The sequence below is a fragment of the Staurois parvus genome, unplaced genomic scaffold (genome assembly GCF_062004578.1).
Source record: "Staurois parvus isolate SC_StPar_1 unplaced genomic scaffold, SC_StPar_1.0 ptg000564l, whole genome shotgun sequence".
Classification (NCBI taxonomy): domain Eukaryota; kingdom Metazoa; phylum Chordata; class Amphibia; order Anura; family Ranidae; genus Staurois; species Staurois parvus.
The window spans coordinates 2739681-2754333 of record NW_028318360.1 but is presented as its reverse complement, the minus strand read 5'-3'; the positions used below and the strand labels follow the sequence as shown (position 1 = coordinate 2754333).

The 14653-nt window shown below is 44.3% G+C and overlaps 1 protein-coding gene across 1 annotated transcript in view; it reads left to right on the top strand.

Moving 5' to 3' along the window:
- The window catches only part of SLC75A1 (solute carrier family 75 member 1), a 72521-nt gene that overhangs the window by 42685 nt on the left and 15183 nt on the right, over positions 1-14653 (top strand). The window contains exons 8-9 of the mRNA XM_089691552.1: positions 3561-3669; positions 5973-6063. Coding sequence (XP_089547678.1) covers positions 3561-3669; positions 5973-6063 — 200 coding nt within the window. The remainder of the gene's footprint in view (positions 1-3560; positions 3670-5972; positions 6064-14653) is intronic.

Genomic DNA, 14653 nt, shown 5'->3' with positions numbered 1-14653 from the left:
CAGTGGGAGGAATATTTCCCCATTATTGGTATTAGTGGGAGGAATATTGCCTCATTGGTATTAGTGGGAGGAATAGTGCCCCATCATTGGTATTAGTGGGAGGAATATTGCCTCATCATTGGTATTAGTGGGAGTAATAGTGTCCCATCGGCCATCATTGTTGTCAGTGGACTGAATTTTGCCCCATCATTGGTGACAGTGGGAGGCGGCGTAGTGCTCCATATTTAGTATCAGAGGAAGGAATAGTGCCCCATTCTTGGTATTAGTTGGAGGAATAGTACCTAATTGTTTGTATCAGTGAGAGGAGTTGTGCCCCATCATTGGTGTCCGTAGAAGGAAAAATGCCCCATAGTTGCTGCCAGTGGAATAAATGGTGCCTTCTTTGTTGGTATCAGTGGGAGGAATAGTTCCCTGAGGGTTGGATGGAGGCAAGCAAAGGGCCTTAGTTTGGAGACCACTGGTCTAAGGTTTTGCTTATCGCCTCCTAAAATATTTGTTTGACAGCTTTATTCTTTTGTGAGTCCATGCTGAATATTGCAACCACTTGTCTACTAGGCACTTTTACCCCCTTCCTGCACAGACCAATTTTCAGCTTTCAGCACTGTCGCACTTTGAATGACAATTGCACGGTCATGCAACATTGTACCCATGTGAAATTTTTATCATTTTTTTCACACACATAGAGCTTTCTTTTGGTGGTATTTAATCGGCACTGGGTGTTTAATTTTTTGCGCTATAAACAAAAAACAGAGCAAAACATTTGAAAAAAATTTTTTTTCCCTTTGTTTCTATTATAAAATTTTGCAAACAGGTAATTTTTCTCCTTCACTGATGTGCATTGATGAGGCTACACTGATGGGCACGGATAGGCGGCATGGATGCTGCTGCACTGATGGGCACTGATGGGTAGCACTTATGGGCACTTATGGGTGGTACTGCTGGGCAGCACTAGTGGACACAGGTGGGTGGCGCTGCTGGGCAATGATCATCAGAGCATTGATGATCAGTGCCGATCTGTTTTCTGACAATTGCCGGATATTGGCAGTACTTTCCTCACGCTGTAACAGCTTGAGGAAAGTGCAGCCGATAACCGGAAACTGCATTTACCCGGTGATCTGCTGTGTCATTGGACACAGCTGATCATGTGGTAAAAGGCCGCTGTGATTGACCTTTTACTGCATTTACCCGGTGATCTGCTGTGTCACTGGACACAGCTGATCACATGGTAAAAGGCCGCTGTGATTGGCATTTTACCACATCACCAGAGATCACCAGGTGCGCGCCGCTGGGGGCGCGCAGGAGAGAGCATTCTGGGAGGACGTCATGTGACGCCTTCCTAGAACTGGACAACTGTGCTGCAGCCGTCATTCGGCTATAGCGCGGTTGGCAAGTGGTTATAATAGTGTTTTTCTTGCAAACTCTTCTATATGGTATTTTATTAAACTCTCAAGTATCTTCCTGACTATAGAAGTTAAACTAACCGGTGTGTAGTTATTTGGTAAAGACTTTGATCCTCTTTTTAAATATAGGCACCACATTGGCCTTACACCAATCCAGTGATAACATGCCAGTCATTAAATAGTCTCTGAAAATTAGAGACAATGGCTTAGATATAACAGAGCTCAGCTCTTTGAGGACCCTTGGGTATAAACCATCTTGTCCTGGTGCTTTATTCACCTTTGTTTTGTCTAAATATTTCTGGACCATGTTAATTTTGAGCCATTGTGGATCATTTGGGGCTATGTCAATGTCATCCCCATTAAGGACTTGATCTTCCCCATTTTCCTGTATAGACTGAGCTGAAGAATGTATTTGATAAATTAGCCTTATGGCCTGAGTAACCAACTCAAAAGCATCTAGTAAAGGGCCTACATGCTTAGACTTGACCTTTTTACTGATGATATATTTGAAGAAATGTATGTGATTTTTATGGATCGCCTGTACTTCTGCTTAAAAATATAAACCGTCCCTAATACCAAAGCAAGCTTCTTTACACCTGCAAAAGACTAGTAGGATCGTGATAACTTCAGCATCAAGTAAACTGCATATGCTAAAGGTTTGCATCCATCTCCTAGATTGTAAGCTTGAAAGAGCAGGGCCCTCAATCCCCTCGTGTGTCGCATTGTATTGGTATTGTTCTGTCACATGTTCTGTCCCCCTCTGTAATGTACAGCGCTGAGCGAACTATTGGCGCTTTATAAATACTGTATAATAATAATAATAATTTATTATGGGACTGGCAAGCTTAACCAGACCTCTCAACATACAACCAGCAAGTCTACTTACATGCCTCTACATAAGTTTTTAAAATTTGATTGCTCAGCTTGTTTACCCTTTACCCCCTCCCCACCAAAAGGTATAATAAGAACAAGCTTCTGACTTGAAGAATCTGTAAACCTTTGGGTGAAAATGGAGGCCTGTCAGTAGTTCAATTACTTCTTGAACTACCTAAAGCGGAGTTCCACCCATTTGTAATACTTTACCTTATTATGTAGTCCCTGTGAAATAAAGCACAAGTTGGATATTGTTTTTTTTTTTTTTTTAATTATACATACCTTTTAATCCACTGCAAGCCTGTATCCCAGGAGTCTTTAGGTTTCCTGTAATCGCAGGACTTGGAAACCGGAAATGACGTGAATGGGAGGTGTTTTGCGCCTTTTTACCGGAGTCCATGATACATTCCCCTCCTTGCAGTACAGTGCTGTACAGGTTGCCTGACGGGGGCAGGAACATCATCCATCCCCACCATTGTTATGGCAACCTGTACTGCACACATCCGGCCGAGCAGTGTCTGTACTGCGCATACACGAGAACGAGTGGTGCATGCTGGGATAGCCAGCAGCACGATTCCAGGAAATAAATACCTGCGGGCTTCAGATGCCCACAGCCATCATGGCCGCCTGCCTGCTTCCGAGATCATGGTAAATGTTTACGATTTTCTAAGTAATTACAATGCTTTTAATATTGAATTATTCCAATTGTTAATGCTATTTGTAAGGTCATCGTGGATCTGCTTTTAACAAAAACTGTTAGGTGGACTGAAGCTCCGCTTTAAGTGAGTCCTTCTGGCAGCTTTATGAGTCTGGCTGTGCACGTCTCTTTACCTTATTGAACTCTATGTGTTACTACTCCTCTGGACTAGCCGACACTGAGAACCTGTCTCATTTTTTATTAGAATACTCCCAAAATATGGCTTATAACTGTGGTATATTTTCTCATGAGGGTCCATTTATTTTTATTCCTCTCCAAGCTGACAAAAGTATGGGGCCATTTTTCTTCCACTATTATGATTTGCGCTGGATGACAGCCAAAGTTGGTCAGGGAAGATGTAGGATGTTTTCCTAACCTTGGAATAAAAGCAGTATATAACCGCGATGCAGTATAAACACGCTGGCTTGAGAAAATGATGGTAGGACATCCAGCAGAGGGTGGTGAACATCTGGAGGAGATCAGTCCAGATGGAGCATAAACACAGTGCTGACAGTATGGGCTGTACCATGTTAACTGTTCCCAGCTGTGGAACTTGCCTTTAACCTGTATTGTTTGCTTTTCAATGGCAGCATGCAGCAAGGCAAAATGTTTTTCTTCATTGGAATTACCATGGCGCTGGTCCAGGGCGGCTATGCTCGGAGAATCAAACCAGGAAATGAAGTGAAAGCTGTGAAACAGGTAACTAACAAAGAAATAAGTGAGAAAAAAAAGTCTAGCAATGAAATGATTAGGTTACCAAGCTTGCTAGGAAGAAAAACCACCTTATTAGACTTTCTTTCTGCTGTTTATACACCGATTTCTCTTGTTCATCCCTGTAGGCTGAATGAGACAAATCAATTGGTTTCCCCATCGATGTTAAACAGAATGAATAGAAGAATCATTCCCGCCAGCTATAGTATTTTGACAACTGGCACGTGAGACTGTCGGAATACCTGAACAGAGACGGCAGCTGATTGGATGCAGCTTCTGATCAGACAAAATTTTTCCTCCTAGCTCCTTTGATTCTCAGATTAAAGGATGTTGGATGGGGGGATGTCAATAGGGCCACTCACATGTACGTTAATGGCCAACTTAAGTTGGCATGGAAGGTCAAGTTTTCCCATTTGGTACCAGAGTAAAACAATACCTTGCTCTCAATTTGGCTGGATATCCGGCAAATCTTTACCAATAACAAAAACAGGATTCCCTGCTACACTGCAGACATAAACAAAATATGTTCTTGTATTTCTGGAGTTGCTAGTCTTTCAATTAAATTTTGAAATCCAGGAATTCAGCCGTGTTCTAAAATTTCAATTCTAGAAAGTGGGCCACACATAGATGACATCTTAAAAGTCCACAGGATTTTAGTGGGAAAACAAATAGGTTCCAGCACACTGCAAACCCTTCCACCTCTTTCAAGTGTAAGGCTTTGCCATGTGTACTGGAACCTATTTCCTTGCTCAATAAAATCCTGTGGACTTTTAAGATGACATTAGTGTGTGGCCCACTTTATTGAATGGAAGTGCGATCTGGAGCGTAGGCAGGCTCCTGGGCTTTGTCGCCCAGCTGACTCATGAGGTTGAGGAAGAACAAGGCAGTTTTGGCAGCAGTGGGATGTGCTGTGATTATTCACTTTCTACATTTTTATGGATTAGTAGGGGTTAAGTCCAACAAAATGCTTGTAACCTCCTGGACTTATCTCTTTAATTTACATTTATACTGTGTGCTGAAAGCATTGCTGTACTTCCAGTGCTCTGACGCTTCTGGTCTCAGGTCCATTCTCATGCAGCCGCTCTGTCCGTCCCTCCGATCCTCCTGCCCACTCACAGAGTGCAATCTATGATGTGGTCCCATTCACAAAATACAAAGCCTTCTATGATAGGACAGCAGAGATGAGGACAGGCAGAGCTGCTGTTGCTGTGTGAGAAAGCAGCATCTCTTCTGTCAGAGCGTCGAGAATATAGTGATAACTGTACTTTCTTCGTGCTGTAAAACTGTCATTTGTAAATGAGAGAGATAAGTCTGCGAGGTGGCATGCCCTTCATTGGACTTACCCTATAATAAGCCAGCACATTTTTTTGAAAGTGGCTGAATTCCTGGATTTCAGCTTTAAAGCCCAATTAAATTTACTGGCGAAATCAGCTAAATATATTCCTAGTGCATTAACACAAAAGGCGTTCCACATCTAAGAGCTCTAAGACCAGTTCAGTTGAACTGCATTGCTTGTGTGCTTTGTTCACATTCTGCATTCAGTTGGGTTGCAGTGTTTTGTGTAAAAATGCAGACCTGCTTCAGGTTTCTGCAACACACTTGAGCTCATGTGAAGTCACTGTCAATGTATGTGTAATTTCAAAATTACTTTCCATACACATAAGCCTTCATGTTAAAACAGTCCTTGGTGTGAACAAGCCCTTAGAGTTGTTTTTCTTTAGAAAGCCTAAAAAAGCCTGTTCCTTGCCAGCATGCTGCAGAGAAAGACCCTTGCTCTCTCTGTGGAAGCAGTGGTCTCTGCAGAGGTCTGGCACACCTACCTGCTGTGTCAGACCTGTATCACTGCAATCATCAAGGTGATTGAGCTTTGCTGGTTGCAGGGCTATAGGTCTGACTCTGCAGGAAGGGGGCAAGTCAGACCTTATCAGAAAGACAACTGCTTCCACACAAAGATCAAGGGTCCTCCTCAACAGCATGCTGGCAGGGGACAGGCTTTTCCAAGCTACATCAAAACAACTGTCGGACGTTTAACGCCTTTGTTCCAAAGTACCAGGAATGTATTTGGCAGTGAAAGTTTATTTGGGCCTCAACCTCCTTTTGATCCACAACAGTGACTACAGACTGGCTATTTTACTAATCCAAGTTATAAATTGTTGCATGTATAAAAGAATGGTGGTGCTGCCACATTACGCATTGATTGTGTAACACCCATCTATAGTGTTTGGATACATAATGTAAGAGTCGACTTATTCTAAAATGTCCTAACTACTCCTTTTTTTTTTGTTCTGCAGGCCATCATTCTGTTGATCCCAGCATTCCTGCTGATTGGATGGGCAAATGGGCTCTTCATGCTGGGATTGGGACTTCTGCTCTATTCCTTTGGTAAACTTTTTTTTGTTTTTTCGTTTTTTGTTTGTTTCTTGAAATTATTTTTTCATTTCAGGGACTGAGTTATTCTATACATTTATGCCACAGCAGTATTAAAGCTCAGCTATGCCTGCAGGAACCATCAGAGGTCCACAGACTGGGTCAGCTTTGTCTCAAAACCCTTGGTATACTAATTTTAACTTCTCAAACAACAGAAAAGAATGGGAGGTGGCAGGGCCAAAGTCAAATATGACACCACTGGCCAATAGGATGTAGGAATTGGGCAAGCCATTTGCTGCCACAGAGTTCTAGCTGAAGTCAAATGTCTTTATTAAAGATTGAGGGGCTGTCTGAGCATTTGAGACAAAGCTGACTCTATCTGCAGGCTCCTGAACATGATGTATGTCAATGCCAGTTTACTGACTATGAGACTAGCACAAGTTAACTTTTTATTTTTAATTTGGAAAGAGCTCCTCTTCCTTTTGTAACTGCATGTACATTTGTTCTGTGCAAAAGGGGGCAAAACAAATGTTATTTGGCTATTTTCTCTCCTGGTTGAATGTTATTTATATATACAGAAAAGAATGGAACAGGAAAGTACTGCATTAAAGCCACTAAAGGGAGCTGACAATCTTGGTAAATAAAAGTATTTTTCCTATGGTCAACAGCACTATCCAGTGGCCCTAATGTGGGATTTTCCCGATACACTCTATTTTGTATAAAAATAACATTACCTGGAGAGAAAATAGTCTAATAACCTTTTGGTTTTCCCCTTTTTGCACGGAACAATTGTACATGCAAAATGAAGATCTATGTATTTTGTTAATACACTACAAAGTGACTTCTTTTTGCAGAACAGAACTGCTTCCAAAGCTACTTGTGTGGCTCCCTAAATGATCTTTTCTCATGCAGTTTTTAGCAGTAAATCAGAAGTAAACACATGCAGGGATGCGCTCACCAGGGTCTGTTCTAAATGACAGCCAGCAAAAGCATTCCGAGCAATGTTAAAAGCAATTCTTGAAAGCTTTGAACTTGGCATTCCAGGCAATACTCAGATCTGAATATCAAGACACTGAACAAAGGGGCTTTGGATTGCACAGATCAGACCATTTTATTAGTGGGTTGTAATAAAATGTATTTACGATCACCAGTGTGAGGCAGACAGAGAAACAGAACAGCAAGCAGCACAGTATCCCATTCCATAACTCTTTAGTTTTACAATATGTGAGCAATTAATGGAGCAGACTGATAGGGACAAATCTCTGCCACAGACCATGCAATTAGACTGAACAGCAGCCCATTAAACTTCTGAGCATAAGGGCTTAAATCTAGGAGACACAACAATATCACTGCTAGTCCCTTTCACATCAGGACCGTGTCAATGGGCAAATGTAGTGTGTGTTTGAGACACTTCATCAGAATTCTGGTGCAGTTGACCTGCTTTCATGGCCTTTGCATTCCCCTAGACTTTAAAGGGGAAGAGGATCAGTTCTGAAGCAAACAGAAGTCCATTGATACTGGCCCCTTACTATCCCCGGGACACCGCCATGAACAGGTTTAGTGGTTCCTCCCCTCCTTTTTCTTCACTCTAAAGCACATAAATACAACTAGGATTAACCCCTCCTTGTGAATCTCCACTCAAGTCTATGGGCAGGTGATTGTAAACAAATGTGTGTCTGTTTATATTCCCCTACCGTCCAGGTCTGGGGAAAAAAAATGTAAAGACCTACATGTGATGGTTTGGAGGTAGCCTGTTGTAAATGGACACAAGTCTGTCTACATCAGTCAGTCCATAGAGCCAACACAGGTCCACAAATCTCTGCTGTCAGAATGCAGAAAAAAACTGAACAGACACACATTACTTTGGTGTCAATCTGCTTATAGATCCTCTGCTGAATGGAGCGGAGCACGCTCATAAAAAAGGACTCTTAATCAGCTTGTATTTAGAATGCCCCATTAAAATTGTTTTGGATTTCATTGTTGAAGTATCCAGGCACACGCATAGAAAGGTTGGCCATACACACACGGATAGGAGTCTAAGCAACTTAAACTAACCTTCCTTCTCTTTCCTCCCACTCCATTTGGCCACAAATTAGCCATGTGTGAGCTCTGGCCCATGTTACAGCATTGAATGTATTTATTCTGGGTATTTGTATAACGATAACAGTTTATGCAGTACATTACATCACATATATTCCCATCAGCCCATGCTCACAGGAACCAATGAGTACCCAGAAGAAACCTACATGCACGCATAGGGAGAACATGCAAACAGATGTACCTCAGTTTACGAATGTAATGCGTTCTCCAGGACATTTCGTATTGCGAAATAATCGTAAACCAAAAGGCGGTTTCTCATAGGAATGCATTGAAAACCAATTAATCCGTTCCGCAGGTCAGAAAAAAGTTTTAAAAAAGTCGCTGTCACTATAGGACAGTGCCGGTTTTTAAATATAATTGCCGGCTTTTTTTTATTCACTATAGCTCAGCTTTCACTTTTCCCCCTGCTAAAAGAAAGAAAGTTTCCTTTTACTTTATTTCCCCAGTTACCCCCTTCCTGTCCAGAGCAATTTTCAGCTTTCAGCGCTATCACACTTTGAATGACAATTGCGCGGTCATGCAACACTGTACCCATATGAATTTTTTACCATTTTTTTTGAGACCGGTAAAACTTTATTTTGGTGGTATTTATTCACTGGGATTTTTTTTTTTTTTGCTATGTAAATGAAAAAGTCCAAAAATTTTGAAAAAGTGTTTTTCTTATAAAATGTTGCAAAAAATAATATTTCATCATAAATCCTGGCCAAAATTTATTCCGTTTATCTTTTTAGTAAAAAAAAAAAGCCAAATTCATTTATAACCAAAAATTATAAGTTTTAAACATTTTTTTTTACATTTTTATTTTATTTTTTTATATTATTATATTTTTTTTTACATACGGTCACCCTAGCAGTACAGTGTCACCATGGTGACACTGTACTATTTGTGGGGGGGTGCTGAAGATTTTTTTTTTTACACGGATTGCTTTTACATCCATATAGGATGTAAAAGCAATCATTGAGAACTACTGAGTGAGCTGTGATTGGCACAGCTTGTCACATGGTACAAGGCTGTTGTGAATAGCTTTGTACCATGTGACCTCTGTGATCATTCACAGATTTTACTACTTTGCATGTGATCAATGATTGGCCAATCAGCGATCACATGATCGGGATCTTGTACAGAGGTCCTGTCCAACGATCGGTGTTTCACTGTGTCCGGAGGGCACAGCGGGCACTGGATCGCGGTGCTGCGCGCTCCCAGGGAGTGCGCACAAGCGGGGTGCGGGGAGGACATTTATAAATGGCCACCCAACCCTGCACTACCACCGTCCGGCCGTTTATATAAAAAGGCTGGACAGGAGGTGGTTAAACTAAAAGGAAACATTGTTTCTTTTAACTGGGGAAATAAAGTAAAAGGAAACATTGTTTCTTTTATTTTCCTGAGTTAAAAGAAACCATGTTTCCTTTTAGTTTGTTTCCTGAGATAAAAGAAACAAAGTATCCTTTAGCTCCAGGGAAAGTGACAGCTATTTCTGTGAGCAATAGTAAAGAAAAAAAAAGGCGGCAATTGCATTTAAATATTGGCACCGACATACACTTCGTATTGCGAAAAACATTTGTAAAATTTGTAAACTGAGGCATTATTTTCAATGGATTTTCATTTGTAAACCTAAAATTACATTAACCAAGGCGTCTGTAACCCGAGGTACACCTGTATCTCCAAACTCTCCCTGATTTTGAGGAACTGTTGTCATATGGGAACCAAGTCCCTTTGTTACTCATTACTCCTCAAATGTTCCTCTTACATGTCTGAGGTATAGACCGCTATAAAAAGCACATGCTATTTATCAAAAGTGTTATACTGAAGTAAACTTTGAACACAACCTCCATATTAGAGGCTATTGTTATAATGTGTGGGTGTAACCAATTACTTTTTGTGCATTTATTCTTCATGCTCTGTGTAACTGGGGAGTGAAAGAAGGGGTGTCCTCTTCCAACATACTTTGTGCTAAAGGTGTCCCTGTTTTGCTATCTCACAAATTTCGAAAGTATGCATTTAGTGTCGTGGGTGGTATTCAACCCTAGGAGCCCAGTCCTGCAAGGCAGAAATGCCAACCACCAAGACGCTGGATGCCTACGTGGCCAATTACCAATGCTTTGGGTGAAGAGGGGTACCTGGAAGTAATTTGTGTTTTTTTTTTTTCTTTTTCCTTACTCCTGGTGCTTACAATGTGAACTAGAGGTAAGTATAAGTGGCTGGTGAGGCTACCCTGTACAATAAACATGTTACTTATGCTGCAAAGTCAGAACACAGGATCACCTCAAGCTAGCCAAGGTTATCACTTAAATCCCAATCTTTGTTACTGTTTTACAATCCTGGTTTCTGTGTAAAGTTTCTAATCCAATAATGTGTGTGCCCGCATTTGCTCATTACATGCACAAGCTCTGCCTTCTGCCTGTGAATGCTGATCTTCCTATTTCAGGGGGTCTCCAAACTTTTTAAACAAAGAGCCAGTTCACTGTCCTTCAGGCTTTTTGGGGGCCAGTCTGTGGTCACTGGGAGTAGAAAATGTCCTGGCATCAGTGAGAGGAAACTATGCACCATCTTTAGTATCAGATGGAGGAGTATTTGGTGTTAGTGGAAGGAATAGTGCCTCATCCTTGGTGTCAGTGGAAGGAATAGTGCCCCATTGTAGGTCGTAAAGGTGGTGGGGTTGGTCTGCTCCTGTCACCGCAGAGCACCTTCCGAGTCCTCCCAAACCCCCCCTCCCTATCCTTCTCCTCCTTCGAGGCCCACTGCCTCCGACTATTCTCCCCAACCCCCCTGAAGATTGCTGTGATATACCGGCCTCCTGGATCCATACCCCGCTTCCTGGATGACTTCTCCTCCTGGCTGCCCTTCTTCCTCTCCTCTGAGCTACCCACCATAATTCTTGGGGATTTTAACATCCCTGTCAACCTCGACAACCCGGACACAGCCCGTCTCCTCCACCTAACCTCCTCCTTTGCACTTGCACAGTGCATACAATCCACCACCCACTCCGACGGAAATATCCTTGATCTTGTCTTCTCCAACCGATGTGCTCCCCACAACCTCACTAACACCCCCTTCCCTCTCTCTGACCACAACCTGATCACCTTCTCTATCTCCTCGTCCTCCAACGCCTACCCCTCCAAATGTCACACTACTACCAGCCGTAACCTCCGCAACCTTAACCCTGCCTCCCTCCACTCTGCAGCTGATCAACTCCACGACCGCATCCTCCCCCTGTCCTGCCCCGACTTGGCTTTGACCGCCTACAACAATGCGCTCTCAACAGCCCTTGACTCACTAGCGCCTTTAACCACACGCAACACCAGACCCCGACCGCTCCAGCCCTGGCAGACTGATCACACCAAAACCCTCAAACGACAAAGTCGTGCCCTGGAGCGACTATGGCGCAAAACCAAATCCAAACAAGCCTTCACCCGCTACAAATCTGCCTTCCGCACCTACACCTCCTCCCTCCATGCTGCCAAACAGGCCTACTTCTTGACCCTCATCAAGGCCCTCTCCTCCAATCCTCGCCGACTCTTCTCTGCCTTCAACTCTCTACTCTCTCCACCCCCACCTCCACCCAGCACCTCACTCACTGCCCTTGAGATTGCCAATCACTTCAAAAACAAAATTGACACAATTCGCAAGGACATTGCCGCAACTCACACGCCCTCTCAACCTGTCCCCTCTCACACAGCTACCCCCTTATCCCCCCTCCCCCTCGACATAACCCGCAGGGACTTCGTCGCTGCTCAAACTCTCTCCAACCCCCTTCACCCTCACTCAGCTACCCCCTCATCACCCCTCTCCCACGGCCCCACCACTGCTCTGACCTCCTCTTCCACCCCACCCTACATTCCTCATACTGAAGCTCCCCCAACACTCCACACCTTTGACCTTACTACCATCGAGGAAGTCTCCAAGACCCTCTCTGATGCCCGCCTCACCACCTGCCCCCTCGACCCTATCCCCTCACAACTCCTACGACCTTCCTCCTCCTCCATCCTACGCTCCCTCACCCACATCTTCAATCTCTCCCTCTCCTCAGGCACTTTCCCCTCCCCTCTGAAACATGCACACATCACCCCCATACTTAAAAAGCCCTCCCTGGACTCCAATGACCCGAACAACCTCAGACCCATCTCCCTGCTCCCATTTACATCTAAACTCCTCGAGCGCCTAGTCTACACCCGCCTATGCTCTCACCTCAACGACAACAACCTCCTCGATCCCCTACAGTCCGGCTTCCGTCCCCTACACTCCACCGAAACTGCCTTACTCAAACTCTCCAACGACCTGCTAACCGCCAAAGCTAATGGACACTATTCAGTGCTCCTACTCCTTGACCTCTCTGCGGCCTTCGACACAGTCGACCACCCCCTCCTCCTCAAAAAACTACACTCCCTCGGCCTCAGAGATTCTGCTCTCTCCTGGATCTCATCCTACCTGTCACAACGCTCCTTCAGCGTTACCTATAATGCTACCACCTCCCCCTCACTCCCCCTCTCTGTTGGGGTCCCTCAAGGCTCTGTCCTCGGGCCCCTTCTCTTCTCCATCTATACCTCCTCCCTTGGCCAACTCATACACTCTCACGGCTTCAACTACCACCTCTATGCCGACGACACACAAATCTATCTCTCAACCCCCCACCTCACCCCCTTGGTCTCAGCCCGAATCACACACCTACTGAGCGACATATCAGACTGGATGTCGCTCCACTTCCTTAAATTGAACCTCTCCAAAACCGAGTTTCTTGTCTTCCCCCCAGCCCGGACACCACCCCCCATTGATTTCTCCGTCACATCCAACAACGCTACCATCAAACCCGCCCTGCAGGCCAGAGTACTGGGTGTCATTCTGGACTCCAACCTATCCTTCCAGCCCCAAGTCCAATCTTTAACAAACTCGTGCAGACTCCACCTCCGCAACATCGCCAAAATCCGCACGTTCCTAACCCCAGAAACCACTAAACAGCTCATCCACTCCCTCATCATATCACGACTCGACTACTGCAACTCCCTCCTCACTGGCCTGCCTCGCCGCTGGCTATCCCCTCTTCAGTCCATCCTGAACACGGCTGCCAGACTCATTCACCTTTCCAACCGCTCTGTCTCCGCCACCCCCCTCTGCCAATCCCTCCACTGGCTTCCGATTGCGCAACGGATCAAATTCAAAATCCTAACGCTGACGTACAAAGCTGTCCACCATACTGCCCCGAACTACATCACTGACCTAATATCCAAGTACCGCCCAGCACGCACACTCCGCTCCTCACAAGACCTCCTTCTCTCTAGTTCCCTGGTCTCCTCCTCCCATGCCCGCCTCCAGGACTTCTCCAGGGTGTCACCCATCCTCTGGAACTCCCTGCCCCAACCCATCAGATTATCACCTACTCTCCTCTCCTTTAGGCGCACCCTGAAAACCCATCTCTTCAGGGAAGCCTACCCCACCCCCTGCTAACTTGCCTCCCTCCTCCACTCTTCCCCCACAGCTATCTCCTCCTGTGCCACCACCCCCTCCCTCCTAGATTGTAAGCTCGAAAGAGCAGGGCCCTCGATCCCCTCATGTTTTGCATTGTATTGGTATTGTTCTGTCACATGTTCTGTCTCCCTTTGTAATGTACAGCGCTGAGCGAACTATTGGCGCTTTATAAATACTGTATAATAATAATAATAATAATAATTGTAGGTATCAGTGGGAGGAATAGTGCCTCATCCTTGGTGTCAGTGGAAGGAATAGTGCACCATTGTAGGTATCAGTGGGAGGAATAGTGCCTCATCCTTGGTGTCAGTGGAAGGAATAGTGCCCCATTGTAGGTATCAGTGGAAGGAATAGTGCCTCATCCTTGGTGTCAGTGGAAAGAATAGTGCCCCATTGTAGGTATCAGTGGAAGGAATAGTGCCTCATCCTTGGTGTCAGTGGTAGGAATAGTGCCACATTGTAGGTATCATTGGGAGGAATAGTGCCTCATCCTTGGTGTCAGTAGAAGGAATAGTGCCCCATTGTAGGTATCAGTGGGAGGAATAGTGCCCCATTGTAGGTATCAGTGGGAGGCATAGTGCCCCATTGTAGATATCAGTGGAAGGAATAGTGCCTCATCCTTGGTGTCAGTGGAAGGAATAGTGCCCCATTGTAGGTATCAGTGGGAGGGATATTGCCCCAAGGGCCGGATAAAGGCAAGCAAAGGGCCGTATCCAGCCTCAGGGCCACAGTTTGGAGACCGCTATCCTATTTCATTGCAATCTCGTTGATTCAAACCAGTAGACACTCTGTAGTCCCTAATGACATTAAATATCCAGAAACCATGTGATCGGAGCTGCTTAGGCTATAGGTCACATGAAGTTTTTTATTCATGGCTAGCACTATGTTTTTTTTTTTGCTTATAATGCAATTAAAAAAATACCTTTTTTTTTAAATTCAAGACATCAATTTTAATGCATTTTAAAGTAACATAAAAACCGGTATATACAGTACATTTATCACAAAAAAAACAATGAATTCCCTGTACTCACGCTATTTTTATACC